The sequence below is a fragment of the Bufo gargarizans genome, chromosome 1 (assembly GCF_014858855.1).
Source record: "Bufo gargarizans isolate SCDJY-AF-19 chromosome 1, ASM1485885v1, whole genome shotgun sequence".
NCBI classification, from domain to species: domain Eukaryota; kingdom Metazoa; phylum Chordata; class Amphibia; order Anura; family Bufonidae; genus Bufo; species Bufo gargarizans.
The window spans coordinates 63,463,350-63,490,443 of NC_058080.1; the positions used below are offsets into that span (position 1 = coordinate 63,463,350).

Below are 27,094 nucleotides of genomic sequence, written 5' to 3' on the forward strand. Positions count from 1 at the left end.
CGTTCAAAGGTAAACATAACAGCTGAATCGCACAGGGCAAGGGGGAGCATCAGAACGTGAAAAGCTCCGGTGCTCCACTCATTCATGTTGAATGAGTGCAAATCGGGTTGTGTCAGAGTTCAGCTCCGAATCCGGACACCCCCTTCATCAGTAAGATAAGGATTGAGCTGTACAGAGAGTGTTTATCATGTCAGAGAGCAGAGATAAGGAGCCGTCAGCTGAGCTGCCTGATGGAACAGAGTGAAAATACAGATCCTGCTACGAGAGAAACTCGAGGCTGCACAGAGACAGGGGCTCAACATTTTTAATTGAAGACCAATTGAAAATTATTTTTTTGCTCAAAATGAGTACAAAGCAATAATAAAAAGGTGTCCATGGCCTTAAAAGAGCTTGTGTGAAAAGTTACCCTTTTCATGCTGCAGGGGAAATGCGCAGCTCAAAACAGAACGGAAAGGCTTTGAAGAACGCAGTGGTTTTTGTTCGTCCAATTCCGTTTTTCATGGCGATTTTTCTCACTTCCATGTGAATGCAGTATTGGTGGACATGAGGCACCAGGGAGCGGTGAGTATGCTCTTTACGCACCACTCCCTGGACCTCTCCTGCATCTCACTGCAGCACCGGCAGCCACCCCTCTTTTTAAAAAACTAAATATGGTCACCCTACTGATTGGCCACATGTAACATGCAAAAAAACACTGTTTGCTGAAAGAAAAAACACAGACATAAGGAAATGCTGTGGTATCTGCGGCAGAGTCTAGGGTGACCCCCGTCTGCAGTCTGGTGATCACTGGGGTCTATGGGTTGACTGTATGAAGGTAAGATAACGCACGAGGCCCTGTTCACACTGGGCTCACCTCTCAGTAGCAGCTCTCTCCGGGGCTCGGTGGACGGGTAGTGCGGGTTGGCCTTTGGGATGATGCTCCTCAGCACGCCGCCGCCCTCATACCCCCTGACCCGGGCCAGCACCTCGTCATCTCCCCCCGGGCAGCTCAGCCCTGACAGCAGCCTCTGCACCGCGTCTTCCTCCCATTCCGCCTCCACACAAGAGCCGCACAGCCTCTTATTCAGCACCTGCGGCTTCTCCACCCACACTGCCACCGCTGCCCAGAACCCACCGGGCAACACCGAGCCGGGATCCGGCACACACAGCTTCCCCAGCTCCGGCATCTCCCGGCTACAACATGTGTGCACACAGCGGCGCCTGCTAATGACCGTCACAGCTGTCAAACTAGATTGTCTCCATAACCGCAGCCATTTTACTTAAGACCGCCTATATTTTTTCCTATATAAACTGGTCTTCACAAAAATGGCGGCCAACAGCGCTCCCCAGTATAGTCAAAACGACTATTTTTAGTGTGCATTTTGCCCTAGCAACCAAAGGACGTTTCCATCTGTATCAGGACGCATATTGATGACGCTTTCTCATTGCTTACTGGCAACAGTTTGGAGACTGAATGTAATCTAGACCGCGTCATGAAGCGGCGGCCATCTTAGTTTCGGGCAACCATTCTGGTTCGGGTTCTATGACTCGCACATTAGATTCAGCGACTTCCATTTTTGCTTGTACAGTCCTTTTGGCAAATGTATGTTTGTATTTACATAGCGGCACACGTTTTCACATAAGAGGGAATTCAAGCTTGAGACTATTGCCCAAAAGAAATATGGCGGAAGGGACTTCCCCTTCCTATAAAGGATCTGTGCCTGTGGGTGTAGTATTTGGCTGTCACTTTTAGACTCTCTGCTCTGTACAGTCTAGGAGGGCATAGCCGTCACTGAGGTGAGCTTGATATAGCACCATTTCTTCCTACTGTTTGTGTCTGTGGTTGAACTATAAGTCCCAGCATGCCATGATAGCAGATGTTCCATCAATCCCCCTAAGGGCTTGTGCACACAAATGTATTTTTTGTCCGTGTTCGTTCAGTGTTTTTTTTTTTTTTTTTTTCCTGGCCAGTATGCGGAGCCATTCACTCCAATGGGGCTGCAAAAAAACTGAAATGACTCAGTGCGCAATACGTTCCTGTATGGCCATTCCGCCAAAAAATAGAACATGTCCTATTACGGTCAAAGACAGGACTGTTCTATGAGAGGCCAGCTCTTCCGTTCCGCAAAATATGGAATGCACATGGCCAGTATCCGTGTTTTGCACATTTGCAAGTTGCGGACCGCAAAGCGACAACGGTCGTGGGGCATGAGCCCTAAAGCTGTTGCAGAGGAAACGTTTTAGGGGATGCTCCTATTCCAAAAGCTGTGATATGTCTCCTTTCTGGCTGGGGCTGTAGGGTGTGCGGGGGCGTGACCACTAATACTGGCGCAGTAACCCTCTGCCATGCGTCTCTAGCGCACGTGCTGCAAAATATGGCGCAGCTGCTCAACATACCCGGGTATAAGCGGGCAAAACCTTGTGTAATGAGGCTTTAAAACCAAACCCTCTTTTATCAGGCAACTGCTGGTTGGATTTTTGTGCGACGGTCATGTCGCATTGTGATACTATTATAAAAAAAAAAAAAAGTTGTGACTTTTCTGTGACCAGAAGTCGCCGTTTAGTTGCGCGACACATTTCGCCATGCAGCCCTAGCCTTTCATGTTCCCACATCTTTCAGGCATTTTTGTAAAGATCTGCCTGAATTCCCCCCCAGTTCTCCTAAGGCCTCATTCACACGTCAGTGTTCGGTCAGTCATTGTCAGCCAAAACCAGGTCCTGGTGAAAAACCCACAACAGGTGCAGACATTTCCCTTGAACCTCACGATCACTGATGGAAATCATTGCTCAAACACAGACCTACCTAAAGGGGTTCTCTAACTTATTAAAAAACACCCCCCAGCAATGGTGATAAAGTAATGTGTACTCATCCTTTGCTGCTCCCATCCTCCCCGCCGAGCTTTGTTTGGCTGCAGCAATGACCGTGCCACATACCACTGTGGCCAGTGGGTGGCTGCTGCGGTGGGGGATGGAATAGGTGAGGAGTGTATGCATACTGTTATTGTTTTATCACAATTGCTGCCAGCAGGTTTGTCCCTATGACACTGTTGCATGTGCGCAGTTGGTCCCCTGTTCATATGTGCCCACATTGCTGAGGAAAATTATGTTTTATTATATGCAAATGAGCCTCTAGGAGCAACGTGGGCGTCACCATTACACCTAGAGGCTCAGCTCTCTCTGCAACTGCCGCACCGTCTGCACTTTGATGGGCAGGGCCAGCTGTGATAACGTATTCACTGCCTGGTCCTATCAAAGTGCAGAGGGCGCGGCCGTTGCAGAGAGAGCAGAGCCTCTAGGTGTAATAGTAACGCCCCCGTTGCTCCTAGAGGCTCATTTTGCATATAAAAAAAAAAACATAATTTTTCTCAGTAATGTGGACACATATGAACATGGGACCGACACAGATGCCTTCAGCTGCCAAATGCACATGTAACAGGTCAGCCAGTGTCATAGGTACAAAACTGCTGACAGATGCAGGATTTTCCCGGACGTCAGTATTGATGACCTATCCTCAGGATAAATGATCAGTATCTGATTGGTAGGGATTAGACTCCTGGCACCCTCTCCGATCAGTGACTTTCCGGCGAGCGCGGCAGCCTCTTCCTAGGCCATTTACATCACGTTCATCGGTCGCATGTCCTATGTGCAGCTCAGTCCCTTTCAAGGGAATGGGGCTAAGCTGCAATACCAAGCACAGCCACTATAGAATGTACGGCGCTGTGCTTGGAGGCCACAACTTTTTGTCAAACAGGAGACAGACCCCCCACTGATCAGATGTCCTATCCGGAGGCTAAGCCATCAGTATTAAAGTTCTGGGAAAACCCTTTTAACATATTCAGGACTCCGTTAAAAGGTGACTCATTGGGGAGACTGAGTCCCTATAGATATAGGGGAAATTATTATTTTAGAGTTCCCCTTTAAAGGATTTATCCACATTGGACAATCCCTACTTGTTAGAACGGTCCCTTTGGTACATTTCTACCAACAGATTATCTGACCGATTTCTATCCAATCAGACCAATAATTGGTGCGTGTAACAAAAGATCTGTGTGTGTGAGCGGCCATCTGACCAATGATTGGTCCGAAAATCTGTTGGTGTAAATGCCCCCTAAGCAAATCGTCCTGTCGTCGCCCCCCCCCCCCCCCCGCACTGGGACTCGGCGATAGACTGTAATCATCTGTGGGGGGGGAAGCATTAGGGCTCATGCACAGGACTGTATGTATTTTGTGGTACGCAAAAAATATCGCTGTCGTCCGTATGCATTCTGTAACTGAACAGCTGGCCCCTAATAGAACAGTCCTATCCTTGTTCTATATTTTTATTTTTTTTGCAGAACAGACACCCTGAAATGGAATGCACACGGGGTAACATCTGTTTATTTTGAGGACCAATTGAAATGAATGGTTCTGCATACTGTTCACAAAAACAGAACAGAACGGAAAGAAAATCAGTTTGTGTGCATGAGCCCTAAGTGATCAGTTTCCCTGCAGCGCCACCACAGGGGGAATTAAGCACTACAGTGTCCATTCAAATGCATGAGATGCCTGTGTAATATAGGGCAGGTCTTACAGAGAGAGAGACACGCTATGTAACCGCTCTCCACTCTGGTCAGAAGATGGATTCCTCAATAGGGTCAATGAAAATGGACCACACCTTTTAAGGTCCTCCAGGTTAGTTGGATGACGCACACTATGCTTGCTAGGAAATTTTGCTTGTGAGTGTTGCAACCCAAAGTACAATAGAACCAGATGGAGATGTACTTTAATACCCTGGTACGGTGGAGTCCCAAGTCCAGACATCTTATCAGTGTAGTCAGAGTCAGTAAATAACTGTGTGCCGGGCAGAGATCTGTCACTGAGCTGGAGTGGTGTCCTTATAGATCATCTCCTAGGCTCGGGGTCCGGTTGGTTTCCGTTTAATAGTAAGTATAATACTGAGCGGTGATGCAATCTGTGTCCGGGGAGAAGTATTGTCTATAGATGTCACCATGTTCACGGAGCTTAAAGGGTGGTCCCATATGGACATGTATGCCATGTCCCCATGTCTGATAGCACCGGGTCACACCTGTGGTGGCCCTCCCCTGTCATGTGGTCAGTTGCTCATTGACGTTGCTCCAATGTCTGACGTAGTATTTCGTTTTCTCCAGCAGGTTAATAATGATCACTGCCAGTAAGTCAGACTCCGTATCTCAAGATGGACTGCTGCCTGACTTACCCAACGGGCCACTCAGTGAATACCGCCGAAAGGCCTCCTTCAATTGGAAAGACATGGCCATGTTTCTGGAAGATGAAGACATCATCGCTTTTAAGGTATGGGGGTAAGGTCTAAAGCTGTGATCTCCAGCTGCAGCATCCATCATGCACTGACAACTGAGAGTTATAGTTTTGCAAAGCGGAATAACGTCTCGCAATACCCCCCCCTCTCCCCATCATCCTATTTAAGGTAAGGTGTAAGATCTAAAGCCATGATCTCCAGACTGTGGTTCTCCAGCTCTTGAATAGCTGCAGCATCCATCATGCACTGACAGCTGAGAGTTGTAGTTCTGCAAAGTGGAATAGCATCTCTGAATACCCCATCTCCTCACCATGTCCTAATCAGAGGTCTAGGAAGCTGAGATATGGGGAACTCCTCACAATGGTTCTTTAATAAAAAAATAATTTACTTCTGCCCTCAGAACAAGATCTTCTCCACCCTAGAGAGTGATCCACTTTTCTACCGTCAGCCTGGGGTGGACCTACCTTTGGAGAAGTACAGAGAGTTGACATTTCTACGGTGCAAGAAGATTTTTGAATATAACTTTCTGACTTTTGAGGCAACCATGGAAAAGCCTCAGAAAATGCTTGTCCTCATCAACTGCCTTGGCATGTACGACTGGTCCCTGTCCACTAAATATTTCCTGGACACACAGGTTAGTCCAAAAGTGTCTGCACTAACCACCTTGTGTAAAAAGCTACGTACACCTTCAGAACCAATTTGTTTATTGCCCGAATTTACCTAAGGTTGAAAAAAGCAACGTTACAAATGGTCCACCTTAAAAATACTGTTTGGGGTCCACAGCTGCCATGTACACTTATGCATCTCCATGGTAACAGACGGCAAACGCACTTTGTGTAGTCTGGTCCTGCAGTCATGCGTTCTCTTACTCCCAGCTAGTATACCAAATGTGTCCTAGAGAACAGATAGAAGACGGCAGGATCCATCTACACAGGGTCTGTTGTCTGTTACCATGGAGACACATAAGTCCGCGAAGAAGCTGTAGCCACACGGGCAGACATTTTTAACGAATGTGTAATAAAAAAATATTTTGAAAAAAATGTTGGACATGGTCTTTAAGAAAAAAGGAGGGAGGGGTTTTCTTTATGGACTACTTATGGCTGCTTTCTTCCAAAAGACTGCCGAACACCTGTCCATATGTTGTGTGTGGTATTACAGCTCAGCCCCATCCACTTCAGTGGAACTGAGCAGCAGTACTAGGACAACTCATGGACAGGTGTCGGACTATTTTAGCATACAGCAGTCCATTCACGTGGTGTGTTTTTTTTTTTTTTTGTTTTTTTTTTCCCCCGTTTTGGCACAGGAAGATAGCAACTGTGCCAAGATCTTCAGCACTGGCTCCCATTAAGAAAAAAATGGGAGGCAGAAATGACGCGGCGTTCACTGGAATTTCGGCGCTGGTGTCCGCACCAAAATTTACCAGGGGGGGTGGGGAACGCTGTGTGAACAGGCTCTTATCCTGTAGTCCTGGCCAACCCCTGATATTGTTGACATGCGGTTAGTCGCAATGCCATGACAATGTCATCACTGCAGGACGGCAACAGGGGCTGACAGGAGTAGCGGCAAACTTTCAACGTAAGTAACATTTGTTTGGTTAGTTTAGCACATCCCCTTCTTTCTCAGCAATTTAAAAAGTTCAGAGAAAACCCCTTTAAGGTCATTGTTCACCTTTTGCTATCGCTTTGTTAGGTCCAAATTTCAAAGCCGGTTAATTAATACATCTTTTTATAGCGATTGTGTTTTCTGATCCTGAGCTCCAAATACAAATCACTGGAAACGGGATCAAATGTACAACATATCTCTGAAGTATATGCTTCGGTGATACAAAGGCAGGTTAACCTCTTCCTGACATTCACCACACATGTACAGTGGATGTCTGGTCTTTTAAAGATGGTGCCTGCTATAGCCAACCGGCGGCAGAGTCTGTGATCGGAGGCAACTACGATTGTGGACTTTTAATCCCACTGATGCCAAGATCAGTTGCGACTACGGCATCCGAGATGTTATTTACTGGGAGAGCGCGGCGCTTCAGGTGACCAAATGGCCTCTTGCGACTAGATCACTGGGGCCATTCAGTTGCTATGGCTGTCGGAAGGCTCCTGTCATAGCAAAGTTCCTATCGAGTCCTGCCTATGGCCACGACGGCACCACGAGAGAGGATCCGCCCTCCATAGACAGGAACCTGAAGCACAAAAAGGCGGAGGCTCTTCTCCCACTTCAGTATGGTTTCCTGTCTGATGGAAGCCTGTGGTACTGTATGGCTACTCCCTTGGATGCCTTTTTTTACGTGCGTTTCCCCATAGCATATTAGAGGATAGGGTAATCATCCGACCTGATCCGGAGTTCCTTCCTAAGGTAGCTTCTAGGTTTCACAGGTCTCGTTAGATTATCCTTCCAATCTTTTATGAGACGCCAACTACGGAGGAGGTAGAGTCTTTTCATTATCTTGATGTTAGGAGATGTTTGATACAGTACTTGTCCAAAATTAAAGACTGGAGGAAATCTTCCTCAATGTTTGTTGTCTTTCAGGGAAAAAGTAAAGTTTATGACGCATCTAAGAGTACTTTGGCTGGATGGATTACGTCAGCAGTGTCTTTGGCTTATTCATCTTCAGGGAAGTCTCCTCCTTAACGCCCATTCTACAAGGGCAATTTCTACCTCTTGGGCAGAGAGGGCTTCTGTCTCTATTGAGGATATCTATAAGGTGGCAGTCTGCTCTTCTCCGACTACTTTCTCCAAACATTACTGGTTACAGTTAGACTCTTCTTCTGATTTGACTTTTGCTACTAAGGTGCTTTCTGCTGTCAACCCACCCTAAGTGTCTCCTTGGTTATTCACTCTCGTGTGTGTGAGGGGGGAAAAAATGAAGATTACTCTTACCGGTAATTGGATTTTCCTGAACCCACAACAGCACCACGAGAGAGGTGATCCACCCCCATAGACAGCAAACCTGAAGTACAAAAAGGCGGAGGCTCTCCTCCCACTTCAGTATGTCTTTCCAATGATTAGAGGAACTCCGCCCATAATTATCATCAATACCTAAAGATCTTCTATGCATTGCAAAGGCTGGAATCTGTGGGGAAATATGCTGAATATACAGTTTTTATCGGGCGGCCTTGCTGCCGGTCATGCAGCCTGGGGTTTAAAACTATAACTGTGCCAAAAAACGACATGACCCTTCATGGCGCAGTGTCTGGACGGACGGTGGAAAAACCTTTTGTAAAATCTGCAGTGTGGGGATCCAAGGCTAATAAATTTAAATCCCCATTCTTAGGTAATAGCCATAGGAGGGGGGGGTCTGTAAAATGAGAACCATTCTAAACCTCAATGTGTGCCATCCAAGAGCATTATTACCTTTCGCCTGTACAATATGAAGAGGAGATGAGCCTCCAACCTGGACAGCTGAAGATACTTGACATTAATTGCTTCCTAAGTCCGAACCCAATCTGGAATCGTATTGTACTATTTAGAAGGGTCTTTAATCCTGTATTCATACTAGTGCTCAGTATTAACAAGGCCTGGAACAAAGTAATCATTTTCCTCCATCTAGTCAAGCTGTCCTGCAGAGAAGGCCTTCAGGTCTATTTATAGGTATACAGCTCTATTAATATGGCCACATAACTGCCTTTTTTTCCATTTCACAGGTCTTTGGTGTCGCTATTGGAAATACAGGTTCTGAGAGGCACGAGGCGATCCTACATCAGACACAGACCATGGAGGTAAGTTAATGATAAATAACCATAGGTGATCACATCAGAGCTCACAATATTGTTTCCATATTGCACCTTATGACCGTCCTGCAAATTCGATTACCATATTTTTTGGACAATAAGACGCACTTTTTTAGCAAGAATTTTTTTTGCCAAAAAGTGCCTGAGTCTTATAGTCCTCGGTTTGGGTGGTCCTGCAGTGTCAGACCTACCTGACTTCTTCTGGAAGTGCTAATATATCGCTTTGCCCAATGGGTGAGACAGACCCTGCTCACTTCTGTCTCCCTACCCAATACAGATCTGTGTGATCAGTGCAGGAGAGGAGGCTGAATGAGCATGGAGAGGACTGTGAGAAAAAAACGTCTCTCCCCATGCTTCTGCAGCTTGAGGATCATTGATACCATGAGGTCGAGGAGTCACACCAGGAAGAAGTAAAGGATATTTTAATCAAAGATAATAGTATGTAGGATGCGTATGTGTATCTATGTGTACATATAGCAGTGCTGTGTGTGTCCTTCGGTGCATGGTTTAATGCTCTATGTATCTGTATGATGCCATGGATAGAGTAAAAAAAATAGTTTTAAAACATAAATAACAGAACAAGCAGTCATGAAACTATGGAGCAATACAAGAGATGCACATGATGAGAGACACGTTTACCCCTATCGTGACCACATGCACCATTTTTTTTTGATTCAGTGGTTAGAAGATGACACTAGTGTTGACAGGAGCTGACCAAAACTATCAATTCTGATCCCCTACCCTAGACTATTAAAGTCAATGACATTAAAGGGACACTGACAGGCCCAAAAAAGCATATTTAGGGGTATATATGACAGTATAGGTCTTATAAAGGGTATTAGAATCATCTAAGTATCCCCCCTGTCCACCTCATAAATACAGTAAAAAGAAGTTTTATAACCTGCTTTCCTGGCGTTCAATCTGCCCAAGGGGCGGTGCTTCATATCAATTTGCGCCCAGCCAGCCTCGCCACAACTGCCGTTTGAAGCGCCACCCAGCTCATCAATATTCACTGAGCTGGGCGGCTACTCTGAAGCGCTGTACTAGTGTCCCCGGCCATCTTCAGCGCATGCGCCCGGCACCCTCACTGGCCGGGATCGCATCGCGCGTCTGCTTTATGCGCATGCGCTGTGCTTTATGCGCATGCGCTGTGGCTGAGCTGCTCCTAGACCACGTGAACGATGAACGTGTCGTCACTGGCCTAGGAAAAGCAGAGAAGGCCACAGCCCTCACCAGAGCATCGGTGCCTTCGCAAACAGCTGATCAGCAGGGCTCCCAGGTGTCAAACCCCCAACAGAGGATACAGTTGCAAGAAAAAGTATGTGAACCCTTTGGAATGATATGGATTTCTGCACAAATTGGTCATAAAATGTGATCTGATCTTCATCTAAGTCACAACAATAGACAATCACAGTCTGCTTAAACTAATAACACACAAATAATTAAATGTTACTATGTTTTTATTGCACACACCATGTAAACATTCACAGTGCAGGTGGAAATAGTATGTGAACCCCTAGACTAATGACATCTCCAAGAGCTAATTGAAGTGAGGTGTCAGCCAACTGGAGTCCAATCAATGAGATGAGATTGGAGTTGGTGGTTACAGCTGCCCTATAAAAAAACACACCTGTTCTGGGTTTGCTTTTCACAAGAAGCATTGCCTGATGTAAATGATGCCTCACACAAAAGAGTTCTCAGAAGACCTACGATTTAAGAATTGTTGACTTGCATAAAGCTGGAAAGGGTTATAAAAGTATCTCCAAAAGCCTTGCTGTTCATCAGTCCACGGTAAGACAAATTGTCTATAAATGGAGAAAGTTCAGCACTGCTGCTACTCTCCCTAGGAGTGGCCGTCCTGTAAAGATGACTGCAAGAGCACAACACGGACTGCTCAATGAGGTGAAGAAGAATCCTAGAGTGTCAGCTAAAGACTTACAAAAGTCTCTGGCATATGCTAACATCCCTGTTAGCGAATCTACGATATGTAAAACACTAAACAAGAATGGATTTCATGGGAGGACACCACAGAGGAAGCCACTGCTGTCTAAAAAATCCATTGCTGCACGTTTACAGTTTGCACAAGAGCACCTGGAGGTTCCACAGCAGTACTGGCAAAATATTCTGTGGACAGATGAAACTAAAGTTGAGTTTGGAAGAAACACACATCACTGTGTGGAGAAATAGGAACAGCACGCCAACATCAAAACCTCATCCCAACTGTGAAGTATGGTGGTGGGGGGATATGGTTTGGGGCTGCTTTGCTGCACCAGGGCCTGGACAGATTGCTATCATCGAAGGAAAAATGAATTCCCAAGTTTATGAAGACATTTTGCAGGAGAACTTAAGGCCATCTGTCCACCAGCTGAAGCTCAACAGAAGATGGGTGTTGCAACAGGACAACGACCCAAAGCATAGAAGTAAATCAACAACAGAATGGCTTAAACAGAAGAAAATACGCCTTCTGGAGTGGCCCAGTCAGAGTCCTGACCTCAACCCGATTGAGATACTGTGGCACGACCTCAAGAAAGCGATTCACTCCAGACATCCCAAGAATATTTTTCCTCTTCCTCCCTTCACAAAGTTACCAAGGTCTGCAGATCTCCTACTGATGGATATCCTGCAACTTACAAAGAAAAACAATAGGGTAGATCCGTATGGTTGTTCTGCCCTGTGATGCACAGATTGTACTTACACTGCACTCCTCCAATATCGAGCGTATCACAGATTTCCTCTGCAATCTAGTTGGTTCTCCGCAGGGAAGGTGCACGTTCACACACTGTTACACCGTGTTCAACCACGGACTCGATTACAGCATACGCCTGGTGAGTCTACTGGGGTTCCCAACTTCTTTAGGTTCAAAATTTTCTGTGGATACAAGTTGCTCCCACCATAGTGAAGCTCTGATGACTATTTAAAAAAAGTTTTAGTACATACTTACAAACATGCACTTAAAATCGCATAAAAATCCCAGCGTCTTTTCTCCTTGCCCGATCAAAATAGAAAAGAGGGTTCAGGAAGATGGCAGCCCTCTAGAGGGAAAGGGAGAGGTTTTCTGTTCACTCCAGAAAGTCCCTCAAAGCCTTCACAGTGATGCTGAATCTCGGGTAGGGGGCAGATTAAAAAAATATTCGCCTCAGCCTGGGAAAAGATTTCCACTTCTCCTTGGGTTCGAAGTACAATAAGGAAAGGTTACAAACTGGAATTTATCGCTCCTCCACCAAACGTGCAACAAGCCTTTACTTCAAAAAGAGAAGCAATTGATTCTAGAATCCAAAATACTTTCTCTTCTGGAAAATAGTTATTATCCCGGTTCCAAAAGATCAGGAAGGAAAAGGGTTTTATTCACCCATCTTCTTAGTGCAGAATCCAAACAAAGCCCACAGGTTAATAATACATCTAAAAAAGTTAAACAAAAGTTAAAAAATTGAGACTATCAGTAAATCTTTTGACTTGTGACTGCTACATAGTAACCCTGGATCTCTCCAATGCATATTACCATGTCCCCATCCACAAAAACTTTCAGAAATTTTTCAGAATTGTGCTATTTCTGGGGGGGCAGAAGCGACCCTTCCCTTCAGGTTATCCTCAGCCCCAAGAATCTTCTCAAAGATCATGGCTGAGGTGACGTGCCATCTACAATTACAGGGGGGCATCTTGATTATTCCATACCGGGGCGACTTTTTGGTGGCAGCCCCGTCCCTACAGGATCTCCACATTCACCTACATATTATACAAACAAATCTGTTGGAGTTAGATTGGTTAATAAGCAAAGAAAAATCGGACCTAGTTCGCAGCCGGTAAAAAATTGTTTGGGGGAGTCCTCCTCAACTCCCGCAATCTCATGTCCTTCCTTCCTCAAGCAAATATATATTTATTTTATTTTTCCGATCTGACTACAGGCGGCCTCCAACCACCTGTTTTCCCCACACTTGAGGGGGGAGACCAGTGGGTCCTCAAGCCCGCTGCTCGTTCCCCACCTCTGGAAGACAAGGAGGAACAGTGGATCTCAAATCCTCTGTTACCCACCAGCAACAGTGTCACCTTGCTGCTACTTCCAGAAGTCCCCCACCTGTTACCAGTGTAGCTGCCCTCCCCAAGGGGCAGCACACTGAGGAAGGTGACACTGCTGGAGTCTGGGTGGGCACAAACAGTCTAGGGAGGCGGGGACTGTACCCACAGAGCGCAAAACTTTTGCGCTCATGTCTTTGGCCCACTGATCTACGACCCCAACCTACTTAACCCCTTCCTTGCCTCAGTGCTTCTGTGGCTGGGGGAAAAATAATTACCGATCACTCTTAAAAGGGTTGATAGGATTGGGGCTGCATGTAATTCCCACAGATGATGATATTAACCCTTGGAGCTCTGCTCCTATTTTGGGCTTTTGTTCCCATCGCCCTATAGCAGTGTGTCACCAGCTTGTTATCCTAGTGCTTGTAGTGCCCCACGTTCAGGCTTACACTGTGTCCGCTCTACAGCTACAATGGAGCTAGTGGCGCAATGGATAAGCGGCGTGCTTGCCCTACCACTAGCTACTTACGACTAGGATACTGTACAGTCTGTAGCATTTCTGGAGTACTTGCACTACCATGGTATACTGTACAGCCTGTAGCATTACCCTCCTTTCATAGGCGAAGTACTTGCACTACCACGGTATACTGTACAACCTGTAGCATTACTTTCCTTCATAGGCGGTGTACTTGCACTACCTCCTGGATACTGTACAGCCTGTAGCATTGCCTGCCATCCTTAGGCGGAGTAATTCCACTTCCATCGGGTACTGCACAGATTGTAGTACTACCCCCTTTTTTTAGATGGAACACTTGCACTACCACTGGATACTGTACAGCCTGTAGCATTATCCTCCTTTCTTAGGCGGAGTATTTGCACTACCACTGGATCCTAATTATTCTGTATCATTGCTCTTTTTTCATAGGGAAGGTATTTGCACATGGGACCCTATACATCCGGTAGCAAGGCCTCTTTCCACAGGCAGAGTATTTACTTCACCACTGGATACTACACAGCCTGTCACATTACTCTCCTTTTATAGGCGGAGTACTAGCAATACCATTGGATACTGTACGTCCTGTACCATTACCCCCCCCCCCCCTTCCATAGTGGGTGTATTTACACTTCCACTGGGTACTGTACATTCTGTGACATTATCCTTATTCCATGGAGTAATTGCGCTACCACTGGATCCTATACAGACTGTAGCATTACTCTCCTTCCTTAGGCCGAGTAATTACACTTCCAACGAAGACCATATGTTTTGTCGCATTACCCCTTCCACAGGCGGACTAACTGCACTAATCTTGGTTATCTTCTGTCCGGTTGGATTTCCATCTTCTAGTTGCACCACAATCTCATACTGTAGATCCTGTTGCATTACCCTCCTTCAATTGACGGAGTAGTTGCACAACCAGTAGTGCCTGCACTACCAGTGGACCCTGTACATCTGTGGGGTTTCCCTCTTTCTGTCAGCGGAGTAACTCCACTACCGCTGAAAACTGTTTATCCTGTTTTCACTATCCGTCTTTCTTACGTGGAGATGGGTACCACACCTGCATACTGTAAGATCCTGTAGCATTACCCTCCTTCCATCGGTGAGGTAGTTCCACAACCAGTGGTACTTGTTCTACTAGTGGATACTGTACATCTTGTCGGGCTCCCCTCTTTCCATAGGTGGAGTATTCCACTACACAGACAATCTCATTACCCCCCGTCATAGGTGGTATTTTGGCACTACCACGGGATACTGTGACTACTTTAACACTATCCTTTTCCTCAGGTAGTCATTGTACGGATTGGGGTCGAGCGCCTACGTGGCAGCCTCTGTCTTTCCAGGGTGTTGACCCACGACATGCCTCTCCTCGTGCCTTGCGTCCCTATGCGAATCATTCTAATTGAATTGCTTCTCCTTGGCACGCTCTGCGTCCACACTCCTTCAGTAGGTGGAACGTCTGCACAGGTTGCCAGTTTTCTTCGTTCCCCACTGGAGTATTGTGCTACCAACAGTTCATGTTGGCTACTGCTGTTTGACCTCATTTTCAGGTGGAGTCTCCCCTCTGGAGAGGCCATGGGTGCTGCTCCGTGGCTACTACTGTGTTACCCCTTTCCAGGGGGAGTTTTTTGCGTTCTTCATTCAAATGCCGACAGTCACTGGTTCTGGCTCACAGGACTCATTGTCAGTAGGCGCGGCACCGGAGTTTCTTGCCACATCCCCTTCCTCCATATGGGTTTACGCAACTTCTATGTTTTCAGACATGTACGTTGCTTCTACCTGTTCCCTTGGCCTCGGTACTTTTTCTTTAGCTTCTGGTTAGGTCAGGCAGCCTTCCATAGGTATCGGACAGCTTCTCTCTTCTCTTGTTATGGAGCTTTAAGGTCTTCCTCTCCGTGTCTCTGCTTACCACATTTGTCATTCTCCTTGAGGAACATTCTTATGAGACAAACCCCTTGGCCGTAGGTCTAAAGCGGATGTTTTTTTGATCCCAAAGGACACTCTTTTCCTACCAGGTTACTCCCCAATTTTTTTGCTTTTGGGCCGGTTCCATTGTGTCCCTTCTCTCCCTCGATATTGTTTTCTTGTGAGCCATGGTCATGCCTGACATCCAGGTTCTCTAGCCCTGTCTGTTAATGGTTCTGCTAGAGTGCTCTTCTCCTTTTGACAGCCTGGTATGTAGTTGGGGGTTGTCTCCTCCTGACACCTCTACTTCTTCCACCTTGGGGGGTGGAGGCTCTGTTTGCTCTGGCGCCTGACTTATTTTCATTCTTGTCCATCTTGTGGATATTCGGTGTGCTCGCCACTTCTTCCGAAGTCTCCTAGGCCGTGGCTTATGTCCCCGGGGCTGTTCTTCTGCCCAGCCGGGGCATCTGGGTATTCAGACGCTCTCTGGCTGGCCTAACTGAATGGCTCTTCCTGTCCTTTTTTCCGGGGTCCTTGTGTGTCTTCCCCCCCCCGCAATTCTGTGCGGGGCCTTATGACCGGCCTTGGATTTGTTCTGGTCTTGTTTCCTTCCCACGGTACTGCTCTTTAAAGTTCCATGGTCTTCTGTGTCCCCCCCCCCATGATACGAGCGAGAAAGTAGTAGGATTTAATTTTTTTTTGTCTTGCCTGTAAAATCCTGTTCTCACTGAGTTCATTGTTCATTGGGGGACACAGCTCCCACCCCATATGTACATTGCTAGCTCTCCCTTTTGGGTCCCTCCGGTTCTTGATTATGACCCATCTTCGCCTTTTTCTTACTTTTTATTTTCTGTTGGCTTCTCCTGACTGCTCCTACTGCTTTTGTACAAACTGATTAGCTCAGTGTCTGCAGGAGGAGTATAGCGTAGAGGAGGAGCTAACACTTTTTTTTTTTTTTTTTTTTTTGCTTAGTGTCGCCTCCTAGTGGCAGCAGCTATACCCATGGTCTTTTGTGTCCCCCAATGAACTCTGCAAGAAAAGGATTTTACAGGTGAGGCAAAAATCCTACTTTTGGCGACATACAGATCAGGTCGTTATAACTACAGACGCCAGGGGGTGTGGGGGGGGGGCGGGCACACCAAAGATCAAGTGTTACAAGGAATCTGGAGTCAAAAGATGGCAGCAGCATCCTCCAACTCAAAAGAGTTGATGGCAGTTCTCAAAGTGCTTCTTTCTCTGCAGTTGACCATAACATCCCAGCACGTGAAAATACTGTCCGACAACTCCACTACCGTTGCCACTCCACTAATCTAAATCGGCAGGGATGGACAAAGAAAAGCGCTGGGGGAACTTTCAGGAAGAATCATCTTCTGGGCAGAGAAACTTGGCTTCATTAACCGATGTTCATCTGAAAGGCAGGGGAAACATAGTGGCGGATTTCCTCAGCAGAGAAACTCTGAGAGAAGGTGAATAGTCACTAGATCTCAACATGTTCAAAGAAATAAATATAAAAAAAATTGGGTTCCCCAATAGTGGACCTTTTTTGCAAACCAGAAAAATAGACAAGTAGAAAAGTTCTGTTCCCTCTCTGTTTGGAATCAACCTCTGATAGATGCTCTAGCCTCTCCATGGCCAGAAGGTCTACTTTATGCCTTTCCACCTTTCAGCTTAATTCCAAGGGTACTAATGAAGGCAATAGAGGTCAAAACTTATTTAATACTGATCGCACCCTTCTGGCCAAAAAGATCCTGGTTTTCTCTCCTGTCCAACCTTGCAGCAGGGGAATTCTGGCCTCTCCCCTCGTATCTAGGTCTACTGCATTAGGGCCCAGTGTTCCACCCAAGCTTATCTCCATTACATGTAACAGCTTGGAGACTGAACAACTCATCTTAGAACGGAGGGGTCTGTCTGAGCCGGTGATCTCCACTCTTTTATTGAGTAAAAAGGATTCGACTTCCAAAATCTATTTATTCAAGGACTTGGAAGGCCTTCTTCGAGTTCACAGGGGATAGATGGTATCACAGTCTGGATCCTGATGTACCCCTCCTATTAGATTTTCTACAGTTCGGTCCTGATAAAGGACCCTCAAGGTTCAAGTATCCGCATTAAGTAACTTCTTGGAAAAAAAATTAGCAGACCTGCCTCTGATAAAACGATTACTGAAAGGTGCAGCAAGACTGTTTTCGTTTCATCATTCTACGATCCCTCCTTGGGATTTAAACCTTGTGCTTGAAGTTCTAATGGACAGGGGCGGATCAGGAACCTAAAGTGGCCCTGGAAATACATAGAAGTGGCCCATTATTGTAGGAGGGTCTAAATTGACAGGAGGCGGGCAACAAAAGTGGGGGGGGGGGGGGGGGAAGGGGTCAGCAAAACAATAGCGCAAAATATTGCCCCAAAAGCTGTCCCTCTGAGTTAGCCATCAATACCGGCCATTTTATCTCCTCATCTTCCAGTTGTCTCTGATTAAGATATGGAGCAGGGGGCTCAGGCAGTGAGATGTGGGACATAGTTAAATTCAAGAGGGCATGTGGCTTATTCTGTACCCAGCCAGCTGCAGGGATGGGGGCTTGGGCTGCCCACCGGGAAACTTCCCTGTAAGGCTTATGGCCAATCCGCCCTGCTAATGGATGCACCCTTCGAACCTTTAAAGTACAAAACCACTTTTTTATTGGCATTCACATCCGCCAGAAGAGAAGAGGGGGAGATCCAAACTTTTTCCAGTGGATCTCCTTATTTCCGTTTTGGATGACAGTATCCTTCTCTGACATACCCGTATGTTTCTTCCCAAAGTCGTATCCAGATTTCATTGCCAGCAGGAGGTATCCTTACCGTCATTCAAAAGCAGAAACTGATGGGGGAGCCACCTTTTTTAATTGTATCGTGGACGTTGTCTATGATGTGATTAAAGGGGTATTCCTATCTCTGACATTGTCGGTATATCGCTCGGAGATGCTCCCAATGTCTGATAGTTGCAGGTCCCACCTCTGCGTCCCGCACCTATTTTTGCAATGGAGCTAGCAAAGTGGTGCACCCTCTATTCATTCCTTTGGGAGCACCGAAAATAGCTGAACGTTGTCCGTCAACCCCATAGAAGTGAATAGAGCAGTGGCCTCGCTTGCACACTGCGCCTCCCATTCATTCCAGCGTTTTTCATGGAGGGCGGCGGCGGTGTGCCCTCTGGGACTTTGCTGGCTCCATTCTAACTATAGGTGCAGGTCCCAGAGGCAGGACCCCCACCTATCAGACATTGGGGGCACATCCTAGCTTTATTCCCCCCCCACCCCCCCAAATGTCTGAGATGGGACAACCCTTTTTAAAGGGGTTATCCAATCCCTATAATGCCCCCCCCCCCCCCCTCACAATGCTTGGGCCCCTCCTCTAGAGCATACTTACTTGCTCCCCGGCACCCACGTCCCTCTGGATCCCTACATGACTGCTGCTGCATCTCCCCAGTTGGGCGGATCAAAACATCCAGCGACAGAGGGAGCAGCCAATAGCAGGCTGCGATGGGGGCCAGCCTCCCTAGCGTCAACTGTGATGCTACTTTGAATCCGTATGCAAATGAACAGTTAAGTGCATTGAAGGTGGATCCAAGTCACTCTGTGCACTTTTGCTTCCTCTGCCAGCCCCTCCCTCTCCTTGATCACAGCACCAGATTCCTACATCTTGTCTGGCCCTGTCAATCAAAGAGAAGAGGGAGGGGCTGGCAGAGGAAACAGGAGGAGCAAGGGTGTTCAGAGTGACTTAACCCCTTAAGGACCGAGGACGTACCGGTACGCCCCATTTCCCGAGTCCTTAAGGACCGAGGACGTACCGGTACGTCCTGACTTAAAATCGGGATTCCGGCGCCACGGGGGTTAATTGGAACGGGACGCCGGCTGTAATCATTCAGCCGGCATCCCGTAACAACGCAGGGGGGGGTCATGTGACCCCCCCCCCCCCCCCGTGTCGGCGATCGCAGCAAACCGCAGGTCAATTCAGACCTGCGGTTTGCTGCGCTTTTTGCAGTTTCTGATCCCCGCGGTCCCTGACCGCGGGGATCAGAAACTTCAGAGTGCCTAAAATCAATATTGCGCACCCCCCCCCCTGCACCCCTGCACGATTTGATGGCGGCGGGTGGTGCAGGGGGGGTGTCGCAGGCAGTGGGGGCGTTGCGGGAGGCGGGCGGTGCGGCAGGCGGGATCGCGATCCCCCGCCCGCCTCCCATTGCATAATCGTTGGCGTCTAGTGGGTTATACCAGGGTGCCAGCACATTGCTGGCACCCTGGTATAAACGGCTGACATCGTTGATGCGATGTCAGCCGTTTAACCCTTTCCATACAGCGGTCCGTACGGACCGCTGTATGGAAAAGGTTAACAGCGCAAGGAGCTCCCTCCCTCTCCGATCGGGGGGCTGCTGTGCCTTTGCAGCCCCCCGATGGGAGAGAGCCCCCCGAAGCCCCGTCCTCACCCTTCCCCGTCTGCGAAGTTGTGGCAGACGGGGAAGGTTCCCATGGCAACAGGACGCCTGCTCAGGCGTCCTGCTGTCCATGGTGCTGAACAGATCTATGCTGAAATCATAGATCTGTTCAGTGTAAGTAAAATACAGTACAGAAACCTATATAGGTTCTGTACTGTATTTTACAGACATCAGACCCACTGGATCTTCAAGAACCAAGTGGGTCTGGGTCCAATTTTTTTTAAAAAAAAGTGAAAAAAGTTAAGATAAAATAAAAAAACATTTATCACTGAATAAAAAAAAAAAAATACACTACACATATTAGGTATCGCCGCGTCCGTAACGACCTGATCTATAAAACGGTCATGTTACTTTCCCCGCACGGTGAACGCCATAAAAATAAAAAAATAAAAACTATGAGAAAATATAAATTTTGCCCACCTTACTTCCCAAAAAAGGTAATAAAAGTGATCAAAAAAGTCGCATGTACGCCAAAATAGTACCAATAAAGCCGTCATCTCATCCCGCAAAAAATGAGACCCTACTCAAGATAATCGCCCACAAACTGAAAAAACTATGGCTCTTAGACTATGGAAACACTAAAACATGATATTTATTGTTTCAAAAATAAAATAATTGTGTAAAACTTTTATAAATAAAAATAAAGTATACATATTGGGTATCGCCGCGTCCGTATCGACCGGCTCTATAAAATTATCACATGATCTAACCCCTCAGGTGACCACCGTAAAAAAAAAAAGAAAAAAAAAGGTGTAAAAAAAGCAATTTTTTGCCATCTTACGTCACAAAAAGTGTAATAGCAAGCGATCAAAAAGTCATATGCACCCCAAAATAGTGCCAATCAAACCGTCATCTCATCCCGCAAAAAATTAGACCCTACTCAAGATATTCGCCCAAAAACTGTAAAAACTATGGCTCTTAGACTATGGAGACACTAAACAATTTTTTGGTTTTAAAAATGAAGTTATTGTATAAAACTTGCATAAATAAAAATAATTGTATACATATTGGGTATCGCCGCGTCCGTGACAACCTGCTCTATAAAATTACCACATGATCTAACCTGTCAGATGAATGTTGTAAATAACAAAAAAAAAAAAAGCTATTTCTTGTTACCTTGCCGCACAAAAAGTGTAATATAGAGCAACCAAAAATCATATGTACCCTAAACTAGTACCAACAATACTGCCACCCTATTCCGTACTTTCTAAAATGGGGTCACTTTTTTGGAGTTTCTACTCTAGGGGTGCATCAGGGGGGCTTCAAATGGGACATGGTGTCAAAAAACCAGTCCAGCAAAATCTGCCTTCCAAAAACCGTATGGCATTCCTTTCCTTCTGCGCCCTGCCGTGTGCCCGTACAGCAGTTTACGGCCACATTTGGGGTGTTTCTGTAAACAGCAGAGTCAGGGCAATAAAGATACAGTCTTGTTTGGCTGTTAACCCTTGCTTTGTTAGTTGAAAAAATGGGTTAAAATGGAAAATTAGGCAAAAAAAAGAAATTCTCAAATTTCATCCCCATTTGCCAATAACTCTTGTGTAACACCTAAAGGGTTAACGAAGTTTGTAAAATCACTTTTGAATACCTTGAGGGGTGTAGTTTATAGAATGGGGTCATTTTTGGGCGGTTTCTATTATGTAAGCCTCGCAAAGTGACTTCAGAGCTGTAGTGGTCCCTAAAAATTGGGTTTTTGTAAATTTCTGAAAAATTTCAAGATTTGCTTCTAAGCCTTGTAACATCCCCAAAAAATAAAATATCATTCCCAAAATAATTCAAACATGAAGTAGACATATGGGGAATGTTAAGTCATCACAATTTTTGGGGGTATTACTATGTATTACAGAAGTAGAGAAACTGAAACTTTGAAATTTGCTAATTTTTCCAAATTTTTGGTAAATTAGGTATTTTATTATGCAAAAAAAATAATTTTTTGGACTTTATTTTACCAGTGTCATGAAGTACAATATGTGACGAAAAAACAATCTCAGAACGGCCTGGATAAGTCAAAGTGTTTTAAAGTTATCAGCACTTAAAGTGACACTGGTCAGATTTGCAAAAAATGGCCTGGTCCTTAAGGTGAAAATGAGCCCGGTCCTTAAGGGGTTAAAGGGGTAGTCTCACTTCAGCAAATTACATTTTATTTTGTAGGGAAAGTTAATACAAGGCACTTACTAATGTATTGTGATTGTCCATATTGCCTCCTTTACTGGCTTGTTTCTCGGGGTTACTGCCACCTCTGCAGCGCACATACGATTTTGCCTTGACGGGAGATGCTGCACACGCATGCCCATGTGCACTCCCACAGACCCAGTCACCAGACAGGCTGGTGCTTTTTCCTATAGTGTACAAGCACGACCACCACTGATGGGTTGCAGGGTGGTCATAACTCCTGGGCATGAGCAGTGTATATTCTGATTGGAAAAAGGAATCCAGCCAACAAAGGAAGCTATATGGACAATCACAATACATTAGTGGCGCATCTATTCTTATGGCTCTATGTTGTGCCATTCCAGAGGGGTGTTAACAAATTGGGGGGGGGGGGGGGTCCAGCCGGTTACCCCACCGTACCCTTACAGAAGACTACTAGCAATTCATTCCATTCATAACTAGTAGTAGAAATAACCGGGAAATGGTACAACATAGAGCCATAAAAATAGATGCTCCAGATGCTTGAGCCACCACTTCCAGGGATACCCCTTTTAATCGTCCTCTTACACTGGGAATGCAAGTAGCTATTAAAACAGGCATTTCAGGAGAGGGGACAGCTCCTCTTTAATATAATATACACATATTTGGTATCGTCATCACCATAATAACCGATGCAATAAATTTATAGCTTCAATTCTGATTGATATTTCGTAATGGGCAAAAATAAAGAAGTGCACTTTTACCAAAATAAAAATTTCATATAAACACCACTATATATGTATTAAAAAAAAAAAGACTCCTACACAACACTACCCTAAAAAATAAATATGAAGCTCCTTACAGCTGCATTGTGGGGAAACATAAAAAAAGTTATAACATTCAGAATGCCATGAGGAATAATCAAAATCTAGTTCTGGTCCTTTTTAAAGAGGTGTTCCTGCCCATATACTCATCTCGCCGCTCCTCCGCAGCTGCCGCTCAGTGGCGTCTCTAGCTTTCAAATTTTTTGGGGGGGCACACTGGGGGCCAGGACAAAAGTAGGGGGGGCAGCTATAACAACGATACATTTACACAAGTACGCTTAGAAATGCTGCGATACTTTACCCAATACCTAAAACCGCAACAGGGAAAAAAGGTCCTGCTGTCTGTGTTTCAAAAAAATAAATAAAAAATCACATGGCATAACATACTATATACGGTATGTGTCATCCACAGATCCCCCTCCCTATAACAGTGTCATTCACAGATCTCCCTCCCCGCCGCTCACAGGAGTGTACATTTGACATTTCTAAACAGTAATCCATATCCTGCAGTAACTTTAAATCCGGATTCAGCGGCCGCTCATCTCTACTAGTACCTTAACCTTACACCACTCAGCTAGCTTCGGTAACAGGGCCAGGCTACAGCCTACAGGTACTGCCTGTTAGTTGTTACCAAGCGAGTGCTGATTTCTGCAGGTCAGAGGATACGGATTACAGTTTAGAAGAAATGTACACTCCGTGTGAGCGGTCCAGACCAGTGGCGGATCCAGAGCCTGGTCTCGGGAGGGGCACTTCCAGATTATTTTCTGTCTGCCGCCACAGAACAAGGGTGCTTATAGAACAGACTTCACAGTGTAGCGGTATACTGTATATTGTGTGGCACAGTGTAGAGGTATACTGTATATTGTGTGGCACAGTGTAGAGGTATACTGTATATTGTGTGGCACAGTGTAGCGGTATACTGTATTGTGGGGCACAGTGTAGCGGTATATTGTGGGGCACAGTGTAGCGGTATATTGTGTGGCACAGTGTAGGCTATATGTGTATAACAAACATATTTCACATGAAAACTCACAATTACTTGGCTTGGCCCTGGGGGATCTCGGACGCCCCTTCCACACTTTGGCCGGGGGCTCGGTGGAGCTGATGTTGTGTTTTTATCCTGATGAGAAAGATTTCATAATAAGGATTTGGAGAAGGGACAGAGGGATAGCAGAGCAGGGAGAGGCCGGTGCTGCTACTAGGGGGTCATACCATGGGGGAGTAATAAAGCCCACCATAATGCCCCCCCCCCAGTAGTAATAATTCTTATAATGTGCAAAAAATACCCCCTTGTAATGCCTCCAGTTGAGCTAATGTTCCCATAGTTCTCCATACTGTGCTAATATAAAATACCCCTATATAGTGCCCCCATAGTGGTCCTCTCCCCCTTCCTCCTAGTGCCCCCCATAATGTACCAGTATAAAATGCCCCATATATCGTGCCCCAGTAGATGCCCTCAGTGTCCCCCATAATTTGCAAGTATAAAATACCCCTTCTTAGTGCCCCCCCGTAGATGACTCCATTGTAGTCCTCTCCCCCCCCCTTCCCCATAGTACCCACCATAATGTGTCCCAGTATAAAATGCTACTGTACAGAGCCCCCTATATAAAATACCCCTTTGTGGCCTCAGTAGATGCCCCTATAGTGCCCCCCATCACGTGCCAGTAACAAGTGCCCCACATGTGCCAGTGAGAGCCCCCCCATAATGTGCCAGCCCAGTAACAAGAGCTTAGAGTCCCCCTAATGTGCCTGTAAAACTATTGTACATGTCAAAAAACACAAAACACTTACCTCTTCCGGCCTGTGTCCTGCGCTGTATGGCTCAGGCAGCGCGATGACGTCATTGCGCCGCCTATGCCGGCCTCTGATAGGCTACAGGCACTAGGCCTGTCAGCCTATCGGAGGATGGGGAAGGGACATGCCTCTCCCTCCCCTGCCTTCCGCACTAGCACAGGCAGATGACTATGGAGATGAGCGCAATGGAAGCGCTCATCTCCCTGTGCCCGGCTGCGGCCGCTCAGTTGGGGGGGCCTTTTATATGGGGGGGCACAGCGTGATGTAGGGGGGCCATGGCCCCCCCTTGGCGACGCCACTGCTGCCGCTCCCGCGGTGCTTGGGTCCCTGCTGTCCGCCACTTCCTTCTCCTGTTCTCAACATCGCTGCGAATGCTGCTCGGCCAATCGCTGGCTGAGGCAGGTCATCCTAAATATCTATAGTTTGGTTACATTGGCCCTTTTTATATTGTATTTCTTCTTTCAGATTTTTGGCTGCTTGGCGCTTACAGAGCTCAGTCATGGCAGCAATACAAAGGCTATTCGGACAACGGCAAGGTTTGACGCTTCTACCAAGGTAAGTGCGGACTACATCAGTTCTGATCTCTGAAAGCTCTCCGTCCGGACTCTATCCATTCTGAGGTAGCCAAGCGATGTACGCTTCAGCAGTCCCATAGAGAATGAGTGGAGCGGCGGGGGCACAAAACCCACGTTCTCAAGATCAGTTGTCTATCGGGGAAACTGGTAGTAACAGTTAATCGTTCTCTACGTGTCCACCGAAAAATCACTCTGCGCAAACAGGAGCCTAAAGCATATGTTTAAGCTGGATTGGCAATGGGGGTTCTCGCGCTATTAAATGTAGACCTCAAGGACATGGCAGAGCTGCGTGCACTGAGCAGTAAGGTGTGCCGCCATATGATGCTTATTGCAGAGATGGCCTCCCCTAGGTGCAATCTTCGGAGCACTACTTCATCTCCTCCTCTCCATGTCTTCCATTCCTTCCTTTTTACAGTATTTTCCGGACAAAAGCCCGGAACAATACTGCATTTGCAGAATCCGGCATTAATTTCCATAGAGATGTATTCATGCCGGATCCGGTACCAAGTATTCATCACCGGATCCGGTTTTCCGGTCTGCGCAGGGATGTAGAAGGAGCGATTTATTAATTTTTTTCACTTTTGATCTTAGGAATTTTTTTTTATACCGTATCCATTATTCCGGATGAGACGGATCCGGTATTTCACCGGATCCGGCAGGCAGTTCTGTTGCTGGAACTGCCTGCCGGATTTAAATAACGCTAATGTGAAAGCACCCTTAACATGGTCACTTGGGTAATAAGTATGTTTGTTTGTTTTTTGACTGTGGGAGGGAATCCAAGTACCTGCAAACTCCCTGTAGTAGTTACACTTAGTTGGATCTGATCTCTGGATCCCAGTATTACTGGACAGCTGCTCCATCCACTATACTGGTCACGCAGACATGAATAGAGCAGCGGCTGCTTAAGATCATGGCTATAGAAAGTCATTGCAATGTTTTTTTATTTCCAGGAATTCATCCTCAACACCCCAGACTTTGAGGCAGCTAAATTCTGGGTGGGTAACATGGGTAAAACCGCCACCCACGCTGTTGTGTACGCCCAGCTGTACACTTCGGACGGGCGCTGTCATGGATTGCATTCCTTTGTTGTACAGGTAAGGATTATCAGTTTATTACAGACCACTGAACCAGAAACCACAGGCGGCTCATCAAAATAGGAAATCCGAAAGCTCATAAAAAAAAAAAGAAGGAAAGCGGTGGACTAAAAAAAACAAAAAAACATTACAGTATTATAGGTTTATTCTATAATCTGTGGAAACACTTAAAGGATTTTGATATTGATGGCCTATCCTCAGGATTCATATTATTAAGGGTCTGACTCCCAGGAATGAGCACTGTGGCCTCTTCACAGCGCCATACATTGCATAGTGGTCATGCTTGGTATTGCAGCCCAGGCCCAATCACTTGACTGGGACTGAGCTGCACCTAGGCCATGTGACAATTAATTTGACTGTCTCTGGCACCAGCGCTCACCGGAGCACCACTGCCTCCTCCTAAACAGCAGATCAGCGGGATTGCTGGGAGTCAGACCACCGCTGATCAGATGTTGATGACCTATCCTAAGGGTAGGCCATCAATATCAAAATCCCAGACGACCCCTTTAACATCTTCATTTGTATATGTTTGCTTCTTCCATAAGGGGTTCAATTTATAACCAATTGTCACTTTTATACTTAGATTCGGAACCCCAAAACTCTGCTTCCCATGTCTGGCGTGATGGTGGGCGACATTGGCAGGAAGCTGGGACAAAATGGCTTAGATAATGGGTAGGTTGGATTTTTTTTTTCAATTTTTTTTTTTGTACTCTTGAGCAAGCTTGTTAAAGGGGCTGTTTACTTTGGATGAACCCTGCTTTTCATTCTGGCTAACAGGTGGGGGTCATGAACAGAGGACCCCCATACTTATCACATGGGTT

At 46.3% G+C, this 27,094-nt stretch overlaps 2 protein-coding genes across 6 annotated transcripts in view; one reads left to right on the forward strand and one right to left on the reverse strand.

The window, feature by feature from the left end:
- Positions 1 to 1,199, reverse strand: part of TRMT44 (tRNA methyltransferase 44 homolog) — a 47,480-nt gene extending 46,281 nt beyond the window's left edge. For both annotated transcript variants that reach the window (XM_044295824.1, XM_044295815.1), the window contains exon 1: positions 854 to 1,199. In XM_044295824.1, coding sequence (XP_044151759.1) covers positions 854 to 1,166 — 313 coding nt within the window. In that variant the 5' untranslated portion in view covers positions 1,167 to 1,199. The remainder of the gene's footprint in view (positions 1 to 853) is intronic.
- A 421-nt stretch (positions 1,200 to 1,620) lies between these two features.
- The window catches only part of ACOX3 (acyl-CoA oxidase 3, pristanoyl), an 83,705-nt gene continuing 58,231 nt past the window's right edge, over positions 1,621 to 27,094 (forward strand). The window contains exons 1-7 of one of the 4 annotated variants that reach the window (XM_044295836.1): positions 1,621 to 1,776; positions 5,127 to 5,289; positions 5,655 to 5,888; positions 8,899 to 8,973; positions 25,070 to 25,159; positions 26,130 to 26,273; positions 26,857 to 26,945. In XM_044295836.1, the coding sequence (XP_044151771.1) occupies positions 5,137 to 5,289; positions 5,655 to 5,888; positions 8,899 to 8,973; positions 25,070 to 25,159; positions 26,130 to 26,273; positions 26,857 to 26,945 (785 nt within the window). In that variant the 5' untranslated portion in view covers positions 1,621 to 1,776; positions 5,127 to 5,136. Of the gene's footprint in view, positions 1,777 to 4,799; positions 4,902 to 5,126; positions 5,290 to 5,654; positions 5,889 to 8,898; positions 8,974 to 25,069; positions 25,160 to 26,129; positions 26,274 to 26,856; positions 26,946 to 27,094 lie in introns of those variants that run through there. The other 3 variants (XM_044295843.1, XM_044295859.1, XM_044295850.1) reach the window with 3 other exon arrangements.